General features: G+C 37.4%; 1 protein-coding gene across 1 annotated transcript in view; it reads left to right on the top strand.

The window, feature by feature from the left end:
• The window catches only part of ADGRA3 (adhesion G protein-coupled receptor A3), a 128,568-nt gene that overhangs the window by 46,980 nt on the left and 67,381 nt on the right, over window positions 1–14,207 (top strand). Inside the window, exons 4-7 of the mRNA XM_019642386.1 lie at window positions 865–936; window positions 7,563–7,634; window positions 9,967–10,127; window positions 13,548–13,761. Of these exons, the coding sequence (XP_019497931.1) occupies window positions 10,013–10,127; window positions 13,548–13,761 (329 nt within the window). The 5' untranslated portion in view covers window positions 865–936; window positions 7,563–7,634; window positions 9,967–10,012. The remainder of the gene's footprint in view (window positions 1–864; window positions 937–7,562; window positions 7,635–9,966; window positions 10,128–13,547; window positions 13,762–14,207) is intronic.

The following is a 14,207-nucleotide window of genomic DNA, read 5'->3' as shown; positions in this document are numbered from 1 at the left end:
ATACCATCTTATTTGAAGGTTACAGAAATTATCGATTATCTCCCAATTAAAATGTCATCTCCTGATTAAAGAGTAAACTTGTGTTCACTGTCTTTGGAGTGAAGAAAAATAATGAAGAAAGAACAAAATATTTACTAAACATTTCACTAGATAAAAAGGAATGATTTTCATGGATTGAGAAGGAAAAATATTTAGAAAGTAACATTTGATGGGAACTATAAGATGTTAGGAGTGACTGGAAAAAAAATAATTGGGCCATTGCCTAGATATTGTTAAAAGTAATTTGACTTGGAGACTAAATGATAGATCTATAAAGTAAAAGCTAAGTCAGTTGTGTTTTCATGACACTCCAAACTTCTGAATATTTAAGGAGTGTAGTTAGAAAGCGTTACATTTCAGATGTTCTTGAGGAAATATTATAAAAGTTGCAGCATTTATTTTGATAATTAGCCTTCTTACCCGTTAGATGGTGGCTGAGATTTGGCTCTGCTCCCCCTCTTCCCCCAGCATAATTAACTGCGCAGGTGATCCAAGGAAATATATCTCAGACAGTAAGATAGATTGAGTCTCATTTGTAGTACTCCAGTTTTATCTTGAGTCATTTCACAGAAGTAAATGCTTGAGATACAGCAGGCAGTATAATTAAGCAGCATTTAGCCTGTATGTGCCAGTAAGTGAAAGTAAGGATTATTTACTTTCTCATCATTGCCATCCGTGTCTCACTGGATGTAGGTAAATATGTCAGAGATGCTGATAAGAAAGGTTTTGTATGGCACCTGGGTGCTGTTCTGGAATATTCAGAGTATGAAACCTTCATTGACCAAGAGAACTAATTGAAGACACGTTTTCCCCCTTTCTCCTTAGGGATCTGACAAATAATCGAATAGGATGTCTGAATGCAGACATATTTCGAGGACTTACCAATCTGGTTAGACTGTAAGTATTTCTTTCTTTCTCTTAAGATACAAGGAAAATTTGAACCAGTCCCCACATACTTATGAATACCTATGATATGTTTGATAGTAAAGTAGCAACTGTAGAGTAGCAACTGAAGTGGTAGGGGATGAGGAGCTTGGAATTGAATCATGGAGGTAGGTGAAATGTCATCAGAACACAAAATACATCCCAGCACACATGGACACACACGATGGACAATATGCCCCAGAGAACGTGTGTGTATTGAGAACTATGACTGAAAGCTTTGCTAGTCTGGGAATATTTCTTGGAAGCAGTAAAACTTGAGCTGATGGCAGAGATTTGGATCTTTAGAAAGGAAAGGAAGCCTTGCAAATGATGCTTGGAGGTGGAAGAGCGAAGTCAGTATGTCAAGAATGCCAGTGGTATTAGTAAAATGACCATTTGAATCATGCCTTTGACATTGTGATTTTGGATGGTTTTCACTTTTGAAGCTTTTCTGGTTTTTATCTGTAAAGGATTCATAGTACCTCAATTATTATGAGGATTAATTAAAATTTGAATTAACTATGTCTCTTATTTAACGTTTATATTTATTTATTATATATTTATATTTATGTATAATATAAATGTAGAACTTTGTATAAGCCATCTCATATATTTTTATTTTTAAAATGCAGAGGCTCTGGGAGTAATAAGAATTAAGGCTGATTATCTATGATAGAGCTTTATATGGGAGTGTATAAAAAACAGACAGGCTTAGAACTGATTCAACATAGGAAGCCACTGAAAGACATTTATGTGGGAAAATGGCATAAAATCAAATTTTAGGGAAGAGCAGTTTGGGAATCGGGTGCAGGATGAAATACAGGACTTCAGGTAGAATTTCTAGTATAATGATTATTTGTGCCGGTTCTTTCTCTGTGGCTTTTTAGAATGTTTCTTTGTTTCATTCAAGTTAACTTTGAAAAAGCTAATGGGTCTTAAATAGTGAGATTATTTCATCTGTAAAGTAAGGAAGAGGACTACAAATCAATTGTGAGAGCAGGGAAAAGTACTCCTGCTTCTTGGCAAACTTTTCCAATGTGCCCATTAATTTTGAGGGAACAGATATATGGCCTAATTTATATTTTTAAATAAAAGATTGATTTCATGTACTCATACCTTCAAATTAAATCAGTTGCATTTTCCTGTTTTGTAACTGGATTGCAAACAATTTTATTTCAGTGCTTTTATTATCTCTTTTTGAGAGTTTTGCATTTTTAGTTTTGAGGACTGCATAAGAATTGGCAAAATGAGGGATCTGTGAAGGAAAAATGTGTTATTATTTTTACATAGCTATGATTTAAGTAATGAGAGTCTGGAGTTTACTGTTTTGCTGATTTTAGTTCCAGATGGATTTATAGCTTTTGCCTGGGGATTTGGCTCATTAGCAAATGTTCTTTAGGCAAAGTAACAGGGTGGGACGGTGCTCATGCTAGGGCAGCTTACTATTTTCTTAGGATTCTTCTGATTCCTGCCTCACAAGCTGAAGTTTTTGGAAGTTCTAGAGCTTGGATCCTCGCTTACTGTTTTACCAATTATCTCATACCTGTTGTGAGAATTTACAAGGTCATGAAACACAGTGACTTATTATCCAAGTGAATTATTAAACCATAAAAGTAGCACCACCAAACTTCCTCCTTTGAGATGCTGTTCAGATGACTTTGTAGCCCAAGTAATAATAGATTATAATGGCTCTTTTAAATGCAACAGTCTATGGCATATACAGAGATAAACCTTATATCCTTTAACTCCTCTCCTAAAACAACTTAGCATTTGAGGGAGCTTCTTAACACTGCAGCATCAGGGTGCGCAAAATGGGTGAAGGCGGTCAAAAGGTATCAAATTCCAGTTATTAGATAAATAAGTCCTGGGGATATAATGTACATCATAGTGACTATAGTTAACAATACTGTTTTGTATATTTGAAAGTTGCTAAGTGAGTCGATCTTAAAAGTTCTCACACAAGAAAAAAAAATTGTAATATTTGTAAAATATTATAAAAAAATGTGTAATGATGAATGTTAACTAAACTTATTGTAGTAATCATTTCACAATATATGCATACATCACATCTGTATGTTGTATATCTAAAACAGATACACTGTTACATGTCAATTATATCTCAATTAAGTTGTTTTTTTTTTTTTTAAAGATTTTATTGGGGTATTGGTGGAGGGAACCGCGTTGGGGAATTGGGAAAGGGGAACAGACAAGTTGCTGTCCTTTTGTTCTTCAGTCTAGTTGTGGAGGACATTGCTTCACTTGCCCATGTTGGTATTATGATCATTGTGCTCTTCCCAGCTGAGGCAGATGGCCGGCCGCTCACAGCAGCTCACGGCAGCCTATGCCATTGCCAGCGACTCACGGCAGCCCAGCTCCAGGTCGAGCTATTGTTCACCATCTTAGCTGTAGAGGGCACAGCGTCACTGGCCCATGTGGGATCTGAACTGGCGGCCCTGCTGCTCAGAGCCTGCACTCCCAAGCCAACTCTTAACCAATGAGCCACTTGGCTGGCCCTCAATTAAAATTTTTTTAAAATAACTAATTGTTTAGCAGGGGGAGAAAAAGATAAACAAAATCACCATGACCACAAACCCCCCCCCCAAAAAAAAAAAAAAACCATTCAGGAATGCATTGCAGTGGAGTCATTTATACTAACTTGTGTTGACATAGGTCTAGAGTTATGGACCAGGAAACTGGGTATGTGCTTTGTACGGGCTGCTGCAGTCGACAGATTTCTGGGTTCTCTGGCCGCACGCTGGTTGTGCAAGCTGGTGACAATTTATATTGCAGACTTGGAGAATATACTGTTTTCTCAGTCTAACAGGTAGAAAAGAGAACCTGACGAGTAATGGGCATGTAGTACATTTCTTAGATTACTGTCCCCCACCCCGAAGAGGAAATATACAAAAGAAGGGAGTCTAGACTGAACCGGTGCTCCGGCTCTTTCCTCTGCTATCTCTGCAGCTGAGCTCTCTGGGTTACCCTGGAATGTGGGATCTCGGGCTGACTGGGCCTCTTGGCCCAGGCTGCTGGAATGGAGGCCCCAGGGCCTGGATGAGACCTTTGGCAGACAGCCTGTAGGCTGCAGGGTTCTTGCCCAGACTTCTCATCATTTAGAAACAGGTGTTGGCTTTGGAGGTTTAGCTAAAAATTCGAAAGAAACTTTGTTTAAATGCGTCAGAGGCTTCAGTGTGTGTGTGGGGGGTTGTGTGTGTGTGGGGAGGGGGTTGGGGTCAGGTAGAGGGTAAATGGATTAACTCTGTGTATTGACCGCTGCCTCTGTTGATGTTGAGAAGTTCAGGGAAGGACTATCCGAGAGAAGTGAGGCGGGGTCCCACCCGTCCCCTCTAAGCTGGAATGCCTGGCTGACGGAAGGTCCAGGCAGCCAGCAGTGTGGACTTCTGACACGTCTCTGTCCTTCACGTAGGAAAGGTCGTTTACAGAGACATTGTCAGGACATCAACAAACTGAAAGCTTTCCTGTTTTTCTTTTTAACGAATTTTGATCAATTTAAAGCCCGTATTTTTTCCCCCTAAGAATTATACCTGTAATAATTTTCTACAAGAAATAATTGGTGAGTGATAGTTATAAGAACTTCCTTTAGACAATTAAAATTTTGCGGATGTCATTTAGTAATAAAACCATAGGGAGATAGGAAGGAAAAGTTAAATTTCCTCTCCACCGCTTCAGACACATCGCCCTGAGATAGCCTGTACTAATGATTTGGTGTATCTACAGAGGGGGCCAAAGAGTGTATACAGATTTTAAGAAAGGAAAAAAACTGTATTAAAATTGTAATACAATGAGTGACGCTAGCATCCATTTGATTAACGCCATCTTTTGAGCGGATGTCCTACTACACATTGCTACATAATTCAATTCAACTTCGAAAAGTAATACATAGATAACATCTCTTAAAAGGTGTACATTTTATTAGTACCCCCAGTATTTTCAGATTTTCTGTTGCCCCCACAAATATATTGGTATAAATATGGGGCCTTAAAAATTCACTAACCTTGGCAATTTATATATTTTTAAAAAATTACCAGCATATCATTAATATCTTTTCAAGAGCGTACATGTTGATTTAGTTCATGCTTGTATTAACAGCTGCAGAATATTTCAAGTATACAGCATTATAATTCAGTCAGTTATTCCACTGGTACAGGACATTCTGTTTGATTGCATTTGCCCCTCTTTTAACAAACTTACCCTTGTAAACAGCCCTGTGTATACACAGATGATGTACCATACACATTTAACTTAGAGGAATTCAAATACAAGTGTTTAGCAAAAAGGAAGGAAAGAAAAACTAAGCCAGAGAGTAAGCAACAGCAATGAAAGGGTGGGAGTGGTGTGGCTAGATCAGTCACCTGCCACTCCATTCAGTGAACTCAGGACAGGGGAGCAGTGACTCCGCTGTGTCTGTTCTTGTTCTCAGTTCCCTTTTGCTTTTTTTTTGTGTAAACACCGCTGAGCTGGAGTGTGAGTCTAGTGTTTTAAGTCGTAAGTTTTTATGGCCCCTGAGCCGAAGCCAGTTACTTCATTCGGTGCTCTGCCAAAGAATCAGCAGCCCGTTCCAACCCTGGAGGAAGAATTGGTTTGTGTTGGGATTTCCTGGGAGGATGGTATGTCTCTCTCCAATGTGATTCCTTCTTCTGTGATTTCTAAGGGAAAATATCTAACAATACCTAATAATTAGAATCTAACGCTCCCTGTAAGATGCTATTATTTTGTTTATACTTCATTCTATAACTGTAGGATAGATTTTTTTTTTATTATTTCTAAGTTACTATTATGGAGTCTTTCAAACATCTGGGAAAAAATCAGAGTTAACTGTGTAAGGAATTCCCATGTACCCATCGCCCAGTTTCAACACTTAGCAACGCACAGCTAGGCTTGTTTTGCTTACACCTCCCGTCTCTTGCCTTCCCACGCACATCTAGCGAATCTCAGTAATTATATAATTTCACATAGGATGGCTTCATAAAAGTATAATTGTTCATTTTAATTGCATCTAAGTTTGTTTCTTGAGATGGTACCGTGATTGATACTCCCATTAGCAGTATCCTTTTCACAATCCACATTGTGTATCCACTCTGGTAGGCTGAAAAAGAAAAAGACATCTGTTTTATTCTTTTAATTTGCAAGTATTCTTTTTTATTTGTTTGCTTTTTAAGTTCTAGGCAATTCTGTGAGGACCAGAATTATTTTATTCTGCCTTTTTATAGCAAAAGACATACGTAAAACCAGTCCACCAGTGATCTTGTTGAAGTTCCTTATATATTAATTTGTGACTGGTTGGCGTTTGTGTACTATTAAGTCTCCCTATTCCAGGAATTTGTTGCTGTAAGTGTCATGGGAACAGTCGATTTCTCCCAGATCAATTATCTTCCCGCCCTCACAGGGGAATCCATCTACCTGACTGTCATTTTCTCTCACACTTGAAGCATTCAGCCCAGACTCCAGAGACCTCCTGGCAGGCCTCAGGACTTCTAGAACACTAGGTCTAAATTATATGTATTCTTGATGCCACAACAGGCATGAACCAATCTTGGGGGTTGGGGTAGGGGTGGTTGTCATGCTGCTATTCACCCTGAGCCCTCAGTCCCATTCGAGGAGGGTTCCACATCCTGAACAGCGACCCACCACCACTGAGCACCTACTGTATACCTCAGTATGTCATAGCTGCCAGAGCTCCCCCAGTAAGTAAGACACATGGGCTGCTCTGCTGGAGCTTATAGTCAAGCATGAAAGAAATACTTATCTCAAATCATTATGCGTGTAACAAACTACTCACATTGTAGCATAGGGTATTCTGGATTTTAATCATACAAAACGCTGCAAGGGTTTAAACAGGTTTTTTTTGTTGTTGTTGTTGTTTTTTAATTGGGGAACAGGGTGTTTTTCCAGGACCCATCAGCTCCAAGTCAAGTAGTTGTTTCAATCTAGTTGTGGAGGGCGCAGCTCAGTGGCCCATGTGGGGATTGAACCGGCAGCCTTGGTGTTATGAGCACTGTGCGCTAGCCAACTGAACTAACCGGCCACCCCAAGGCAGGTATTTCTTAAAGCCACCTGATATAAGGGCAAACAATAGAAAAGCCAACAATGAATTTCATCTTAGATGTTTCATTTGAAAACCTGTACTCATTCCACTCTGCTGATATTTTCACTGAGTTACTGTGGGCTGCTGTAGATGGTCATTCGGATCATCCTTTTCCATTTTTTAAAAAAAGTTTTGCTTTCTAAAATGATAGTAAAACACGTGAAGAGTAATTCTAGTTACAGTGAGAGCACAACTAAAATTTAGTAAGGTAACTTTCAAGTTCACCTGATTATTTGATAGAATAATCTTTATCTAGCAATAATAATTTTAAAATAATGTTTACTGTTTTATATAAAGTTAAAAATGATTTTCTTCTTCAGCCTTGGAGAAATATTTACTACTTGTTTCCTCTTTATAATATTTGAAACAACTTTTATACGTTCCTTATAATACTTAATTATTACAGGACACTTTGGGAAATAAGGAGTATTATAAAATGTTATATAATCATTAATATTTCCAAAAGTGAAATTATTTCCATTTTTTTTTCCAGAAATCTTTCAGGGAATTTGTTTTCTTCATTATCTCAAGGAACTTTTGATTATCTTGGCTCATTACGGTCTTTGTAAGTAAGAATTTTTTTTTCTTCTGTTTCAGTAAATATATCTTAGTTTTCAAAAATTAAAAACAGTTATTATATGGTTGAAGAGACTTCATGGGAAAAATCTTGTGATATTTGTACAGAAATTAGGATCTCTTGAGAGCTTGCATTCACATTGAAAAGCATACCATAAACCTTAATATAATGTGCTTCAGATGGGAACAACCATGTTCTCCTTAGAATACTCTGCCTAATCTACATTTCAAGTAAATAAATTGGTAATTCATTCTCTTTGACTTTGTGAAAACAAATTACAAAATATTTTGTTCTTTGACTAATTAAATCCATAAAGTGTAAAATATCGCTCCCTTTGGAGATTATGCACTTAAGAATCTTGTATATTTTAGTGATTTAATTATATCCTGTAACCCCTTCCCCAAACTGAATTCACAGCTTATTACATTTCTAGGAATGTTTATGTAGGATTCCTGTTTTATGAAGTCAATGTAAGATCATACGCATATTTATACAGTCCTCTGTAGCTTCAGAATTGGCTCATTTACCCCCCAAAACACATTTTTTTTTTCACCGCGAGGTTGTATAGGAGCTACTTGTGAAAATACGTGTATTTCCAGATAAACCTTAATGTATTTCAAACTATAAGTTATACTAATTCCTATTGCAATTAATTGAATGTAGTTTTTTCAAATTTTGATTGTGTATAACTCATATATGGAGTCTCTTTTCCCAGGGAAAATTGCCTTCCCTACCAGAGTCCTCTGTTTTGTGCATGTTGACTGTTCTACCCCGCTCCTTCTCCCTCTCTTACCTCCCTTACCCTCCTCTCCTTCTCTCCTCTCCTCTCATTTTCTAAACCTATTGTCCTATCCTTTAAATCTCATTTAGTGGTTTTCCTTGGGAGCAGCTACTGGGTTAGGCATTTATCTAATCCCTCACCGTTAGGGTGGACATATGAATGTACTTCTAGAGTCATTGGATCAAACTCTGTGCGGTCTTTCTTCTCGGTGCCACTGTCGTTCTTATCCAGAAGGCTGCTTTTTAGTGAAAACATCTCCTTTTGGCATATTTGCAATAGTAGGCTCAAGCCAGCCACTGCCGTGAAATTCAGGAACTAATAAGGACTGCAAAGAATAATCTGGCTTGTGAGACCCTTGATGGCAGGATTGTGGAAAGTGTTTTTATCCAAAAATGGGAAATTGCCAGTGTTTTTACCTGGTAGCTCCTCAAACTGACCAGAAGGTGGTGCTTAGGAATTAGAAGTCAGCCTGGTCATCCTTTGGTTATTGTTCTTTTAAGTTACTTTCTCTTTGCTCTATCTTATTCCATCCCCCCACCGCTCCCCCCCTTTTTTGTCAAAACTAATGAGATGAAGGCTATGTGAACGCACAGTCTGTTAGAAGCAAGCGTGGTTATATTTGCTCTTTGTGCCTTGTTGATTTATTTGCATTGAACATGCTGCATTCTGTTTTCGTTATATTTATATTTTATTCCCCCCGTAACATAATTTTGTCCCGGTTGGCAGGGAACAGTATGTGCAGTTATTTTTACTAGCCGGACTTAGTGAAACGTGTGGCACACAAATAGTGTTTTGTAAAACAAGTATTCATGAAATTATTGTGTTTATACTCAAGCTATGTATCTGCTTTCATTGTTTCGTATAGCCAAGTACCAAATTATAAACTTGTTGCCACATGTAAAGATAATTCTCTATTTGCTTTCGTATCAAGTATGAGGCATTTTCACATTTATATTTTTGATTGGTTGAGACTGTGTCCCTTCAGGTTGTAAATAACTGTGGTATCACTTGGCATATACCAGGAAGTGTCTGAAATGTTCTCACCCTGGAGGAACTTACACTCTAGTCAGACAGACAGAATATAACCCTGTGAGACAGCCATACTTTGCTTTATGTTGCCAAAATGAACAGGAGAGTTTTGTAGGCATTTAGGCCAAGAAAATGGCAATGATGGCTGGATAAATTGGGAACAGCTTCAAGATCTGGTACCAGTGCTCCATGCTTTAAGAGGAATGGGTGAAAGTTTGACAGACAGAAAGGGCTGGGCTTTGGGATTTCAGAATCCTGGGATTAAGGATAAGGAGCTTGTTGCATAGATGAGGGACCATGAATAGATTTTGTTCACATGCCAGCTTTGGTAGAAAGCGGCGTCAGTCCCAGGAACATAGGGGAAAGTCACTCCGAGGAGACCGTAACTGTTGGTATATGCCACAAGCATGGTAGAGGTTTGTTCACATCCAGAACATAAGCCACTATAAAGCCAAAATGCCATTTCATTCTTTTCACCATAGTCTCTCATTTGTATTTTGTATGCAACAGAGAGTTTCAGACTGAGTATCTTTTGTGTGATTGTAACATCTTGTGGATGCATCGCTGGGTAAAGGAGAGAAACATCACTGTCCGGGACACACGGTGTGTTTACCCGAAGTCTCTGCAGGCCCAGCCGGTCACGGGGGTGAAGCAGGAGTTATTGACATGCGGTAAGAAAGAAAGAGCAACTGAGAGAGCACTGACCGGAGTTTACTGGCCACCATGTTTTCCTTGACAAACTGTAAAATTCTTTTCACACTTTGATGGTACTGATTGCAACCATTCATCTTCATGGATTTGATACTATTGGGTTGTCGGAAAAGTCATGACACATGTTTGCGACAGATGACACTAGTTCATTTTTGGAAGTACTAGAGTCATTTGCATCTATGGTATTGCTATGTCATTTGACAGCTGACAGTTCTAGCTTCATTCTAAAAAAAAAAAATTGAGCAATATGGTTGAGTTTTGGAGATTTTACAACAAGTTGAAGGTGGAAGACCAAACTGTGCATTTTTGCCATATTTTACTATTTTACTTCCATAAAGGGAAGAACGCACGTCAAGCTTGTGAAAAGTTGCATGAAGTTTACAGTGGCAATGCTCTATAAGAATGTCAGTGCTAGCGATGGTTCACGAAATTCCATGCTGGTAATTTTGATGTCAGTGATGCTCCTTGGTCAGGGAGGCCCACCGAGGCTGAAGACGACAAAATAAAGGCATTGATTGAGTCAAACCCATGTTACACGGCACGAGCGATTACAGAAACATTTGACATCCATCGTTAAAGCATTCATAACCACCTGAAGAAGCTGGGATACGTAAACAAGCTCGATTGGGTTCCGCATGAACTCAAAGAAGTTCATTTGACAGCGTGTATAAATATCTGCATATGCTCATTAAACGTGAGGAAAACGATCGTTTTTTGAAGCGACTGATAACTGGTGATGAGAAGTGGATTGTTTACAACAGTGTGGTGTGCAAATGGTCTTGGTCCCGACGTGATGATTCACCTCAAACGACATTGAAAGCAGACATTCATCAGAGGAAGTTTATGCTCTCAGTGTGGTGGGATTTTAAAGGTGTTGTGTTTTCCAAGCTCTTACCAAGGAACCAAACAGTCAATTCGAATGTGTACTTTAGGCAGTTGGACAGCTTGAACGAATCCATCATCCAGAAACGTCCAGAGCTTGTTACTTGTAGAGTTGTGTTCCATCGCGACAATGCGAGACCACACACAAGTTTGATCCCCCATCAAAAATTAGTGGAGCTTGGATGGTATGTGTTGCCACACCCACCATACTGGCCTGACCTTGCGCCATCAGACTTCCACTTGTTTTGCTCTCTTCAAAACTCCTTGCGTGGTATAACGTTCAATTCAGGTGAGGCTGTAAATTAGCACCTTGTTCAGTTTTTCGCAAATAAAGACAGGTCCTTCTATGAACAAGGAATTATGAAGCTCACTGAAAGATGACAAAAGGTTATCGAACAAAACGGGCAATATATCATTGATTGATCTTTGTTCTTTATATAAATAAATGACCTTTGAAAAACAGAGACAAAATATGTCATGACTTTTCCAACAACCCAATATTTGGTTTATGCCAACAGTGAAGTCAGCTAAATGAAGAAACATTTTTTTCGATTGGTATTTAAGGTTCTTAGGTTCTGAATAGCTTAATGGAAACCAATTTCAAAGAATAGCACAGATTTTCAAATTTTATATGAGCTGGCAAATCAGGCATTTGTTGATAGTAATAAAATCTCAGGCTGCAATTCTGTTTGTCGGTGGGAGTGTGAGTTGATAGAGTCTTTTTGTAGTATAGTTTGGCAATATTTATCAGTGTTCTTAAAATATTGATACAATTTGTTCCCATAATTCTACATGTAGGAGCTTACTTATTATAGGAGATGATCTTGTATGTGTGTAAATCTTCGGACTTTACATATAAGCATATCAGAATTCTCAAAAATAGTGGATTTGTTTAATTACCTGTGACACATCCATTCATAGCATACAGCTATTGAAAAATCACGATTTTTAAAAAACATCTGAAGACTCAAGGGAAATAACACATTTATCGTGTATTAAATGAAGAAAGGAAAAAGGAAAAAAAAACATAAACCAAAAACAGTCCTTAAAATGACAGGAGATTCCAGTTTAGTATTCTTCTTTGGAAACAAGCAATCCTATCATTTTTTTCCTTTCCTATTTATTATCATTTTTATTATTGTTTCACAAGTAAAATATGCTCATTGGACAAAAATTAAGATTCGTGAAAAGAAATAATGTATATGAACATCAGATCCTCATGATACACACTAAATATTTTACAACTTTGTTAATTATGTTTTACTTAAGGCTGAAAAAAAGACATTGTTCTCACTCAAAGGTAGCTAATGTCCAAGATACCTGGTGTATTATCTTCTGCACCTTTTCCCCTGTGTCTTGACTAAAATATCATAATCTCATGCTATTTCATGACCTTTTAACTTGAGGTAATGGAAATTTATTTCCCTTTATATAAAATAGATGCATACCAATCCATTGTATAGCTGTAGTCGTAACTTCACAACATTCTTATTACTGTGTATTTATTTAGATTGTTAATAATTACTCCATAAACAATGCAAGGATTAATTTCCCTCTATACATCTTTGCATATGTGCTGACATTCTTTAGGATAGACCACTACTGAAAGCAGAATTGTTGTGTTGGACAATGGACTAAATATTTCAAGGCTTTTAATGAGCTCATGATTTTTGTGTACATTTTTGCATATGCAGAGGGTGCCCGAAAAACGTATACACATTTTAAGAAAGGAAAAACCTATTAAAATTATAATACTCAATATCTACCGCTATCAAAAGATGAATACAAGTCACATTTGACTTCTGCAATTACAAGAAGTGCTCAAAGTGGTTACCATCAGTGTCCAGACACTCCTGATTACAGCGAACTATTGCTTGAGCAGTGTTGACCAAAGTGTCTACTTGTATACATTTTTTTGGCATCCCCAGAATATTTAAATTTTCTCTTTTATTTTTGTGACTGGACGGAAATATATCACAGTTTACAAGTGATTGTAACATATAGGATCTTAAAAGATTTTTTTCCCTTTTTCTGAAATGTTCTCAATTTTGTGCGATGAGTATGCATTACTTTCATAACCACAAACCAGTGGTTTAATCAAAGGTAATACAGTCTCCAAAATGGATTTCTAAGTTGTGTATATATCAACATTTAATTATCACCAGTCTTATTCTCCAGAATTAAGTATCATTTTACAATTTATTCTTTTAGTACTGCTTCTGTGATCATCCGATAGTCTTTTGATGCCACCAGAAAGGAGCAACTCTCAATGTCAGAACTGATTATGAAATGGTTTCATTTTAATTTTGTTAATTTTGTTTTCATCGGGAGCCCACTTATTTCACTCAGTATCAGCCTTCTTGGTGCTAGCATTTAAACGCTGGTTACTGAGGAATATTTGTTTTTCCATTTCAGAGTTTTAATTCGAATGTCTATAACTTCTAATTCTGGAGTGTGAATATGATGTTGTCTTTGTGTCTCTGTCTTGCCTTCTCTAGATCCTCCCCTTGAATTACCGTCTTTCTACATGACTCCATCTCATCGTCAAGTTGTGTTTGAAGGAGACAGCCTTCCCTTCCAGTGCATGGCTTCCTATATTGATCAGGACATGCAAGTGTTATGGTATCAAGATGGGCGAATAGTTGAAACTGATGAATCCCAAGGTATCTTTGTTGAAAAGAACATGATTCACAACTGCTCCTTGATTGCAAGGTAAACTTTTTAAAATGAGGAATGGTCTTTGGGGATTTCATTTATCGTTTGAGAATTTTAATGTTTAGTTGAAATTCGAATTAATATTTTATCTTCTTGCACTTAAAAATGCGAACATCTGGCTTTCCTTTTCCTGATTGTTATTCATCTTGTTAAAATTAAATAGGTATTTTTTCCATCCAGTGTTTTTTTGGGAAAAAAGCATATGTCCTGTGCTTTTTAACACTGTTAAAAAGTTGGAGACCTTTTGTTTAAAGTTTTAGGGAGAAAAATGTAAACTTTTATTGCCAAACTTAATTTCTGAACATTTCTTGCTGTGAAGCTCAGAGGTTTCACTTTTAGGAATTATCTAACTTTCACTGTTTTATGATTAATGCTACATTTTAAGATACTTTCGTTTTCTACCCCACTAGTATAAAAGAATATAACACCTGTCCTGTTAACCT

This window comes from Hipposideros armiger, unplaced genomic scaffold, assembly GCF_001890085.2.
Source record: "Hipposideros armiger isolate ML-2016 unplaced genomic scaffold, ASM189008v1 scaffold_68, whole genome shotgun sequence".
NCBI lineage: Eukaryota > Metazoa > Chordata > Mammalia > Chiroptera > Hipposideridae > Hipposideros > Hipposideros armiger.
Note: the sequence above shows the minus strand (reverse complement) of the source record. Positions and strands in the feature narration are given on the sequence as shown.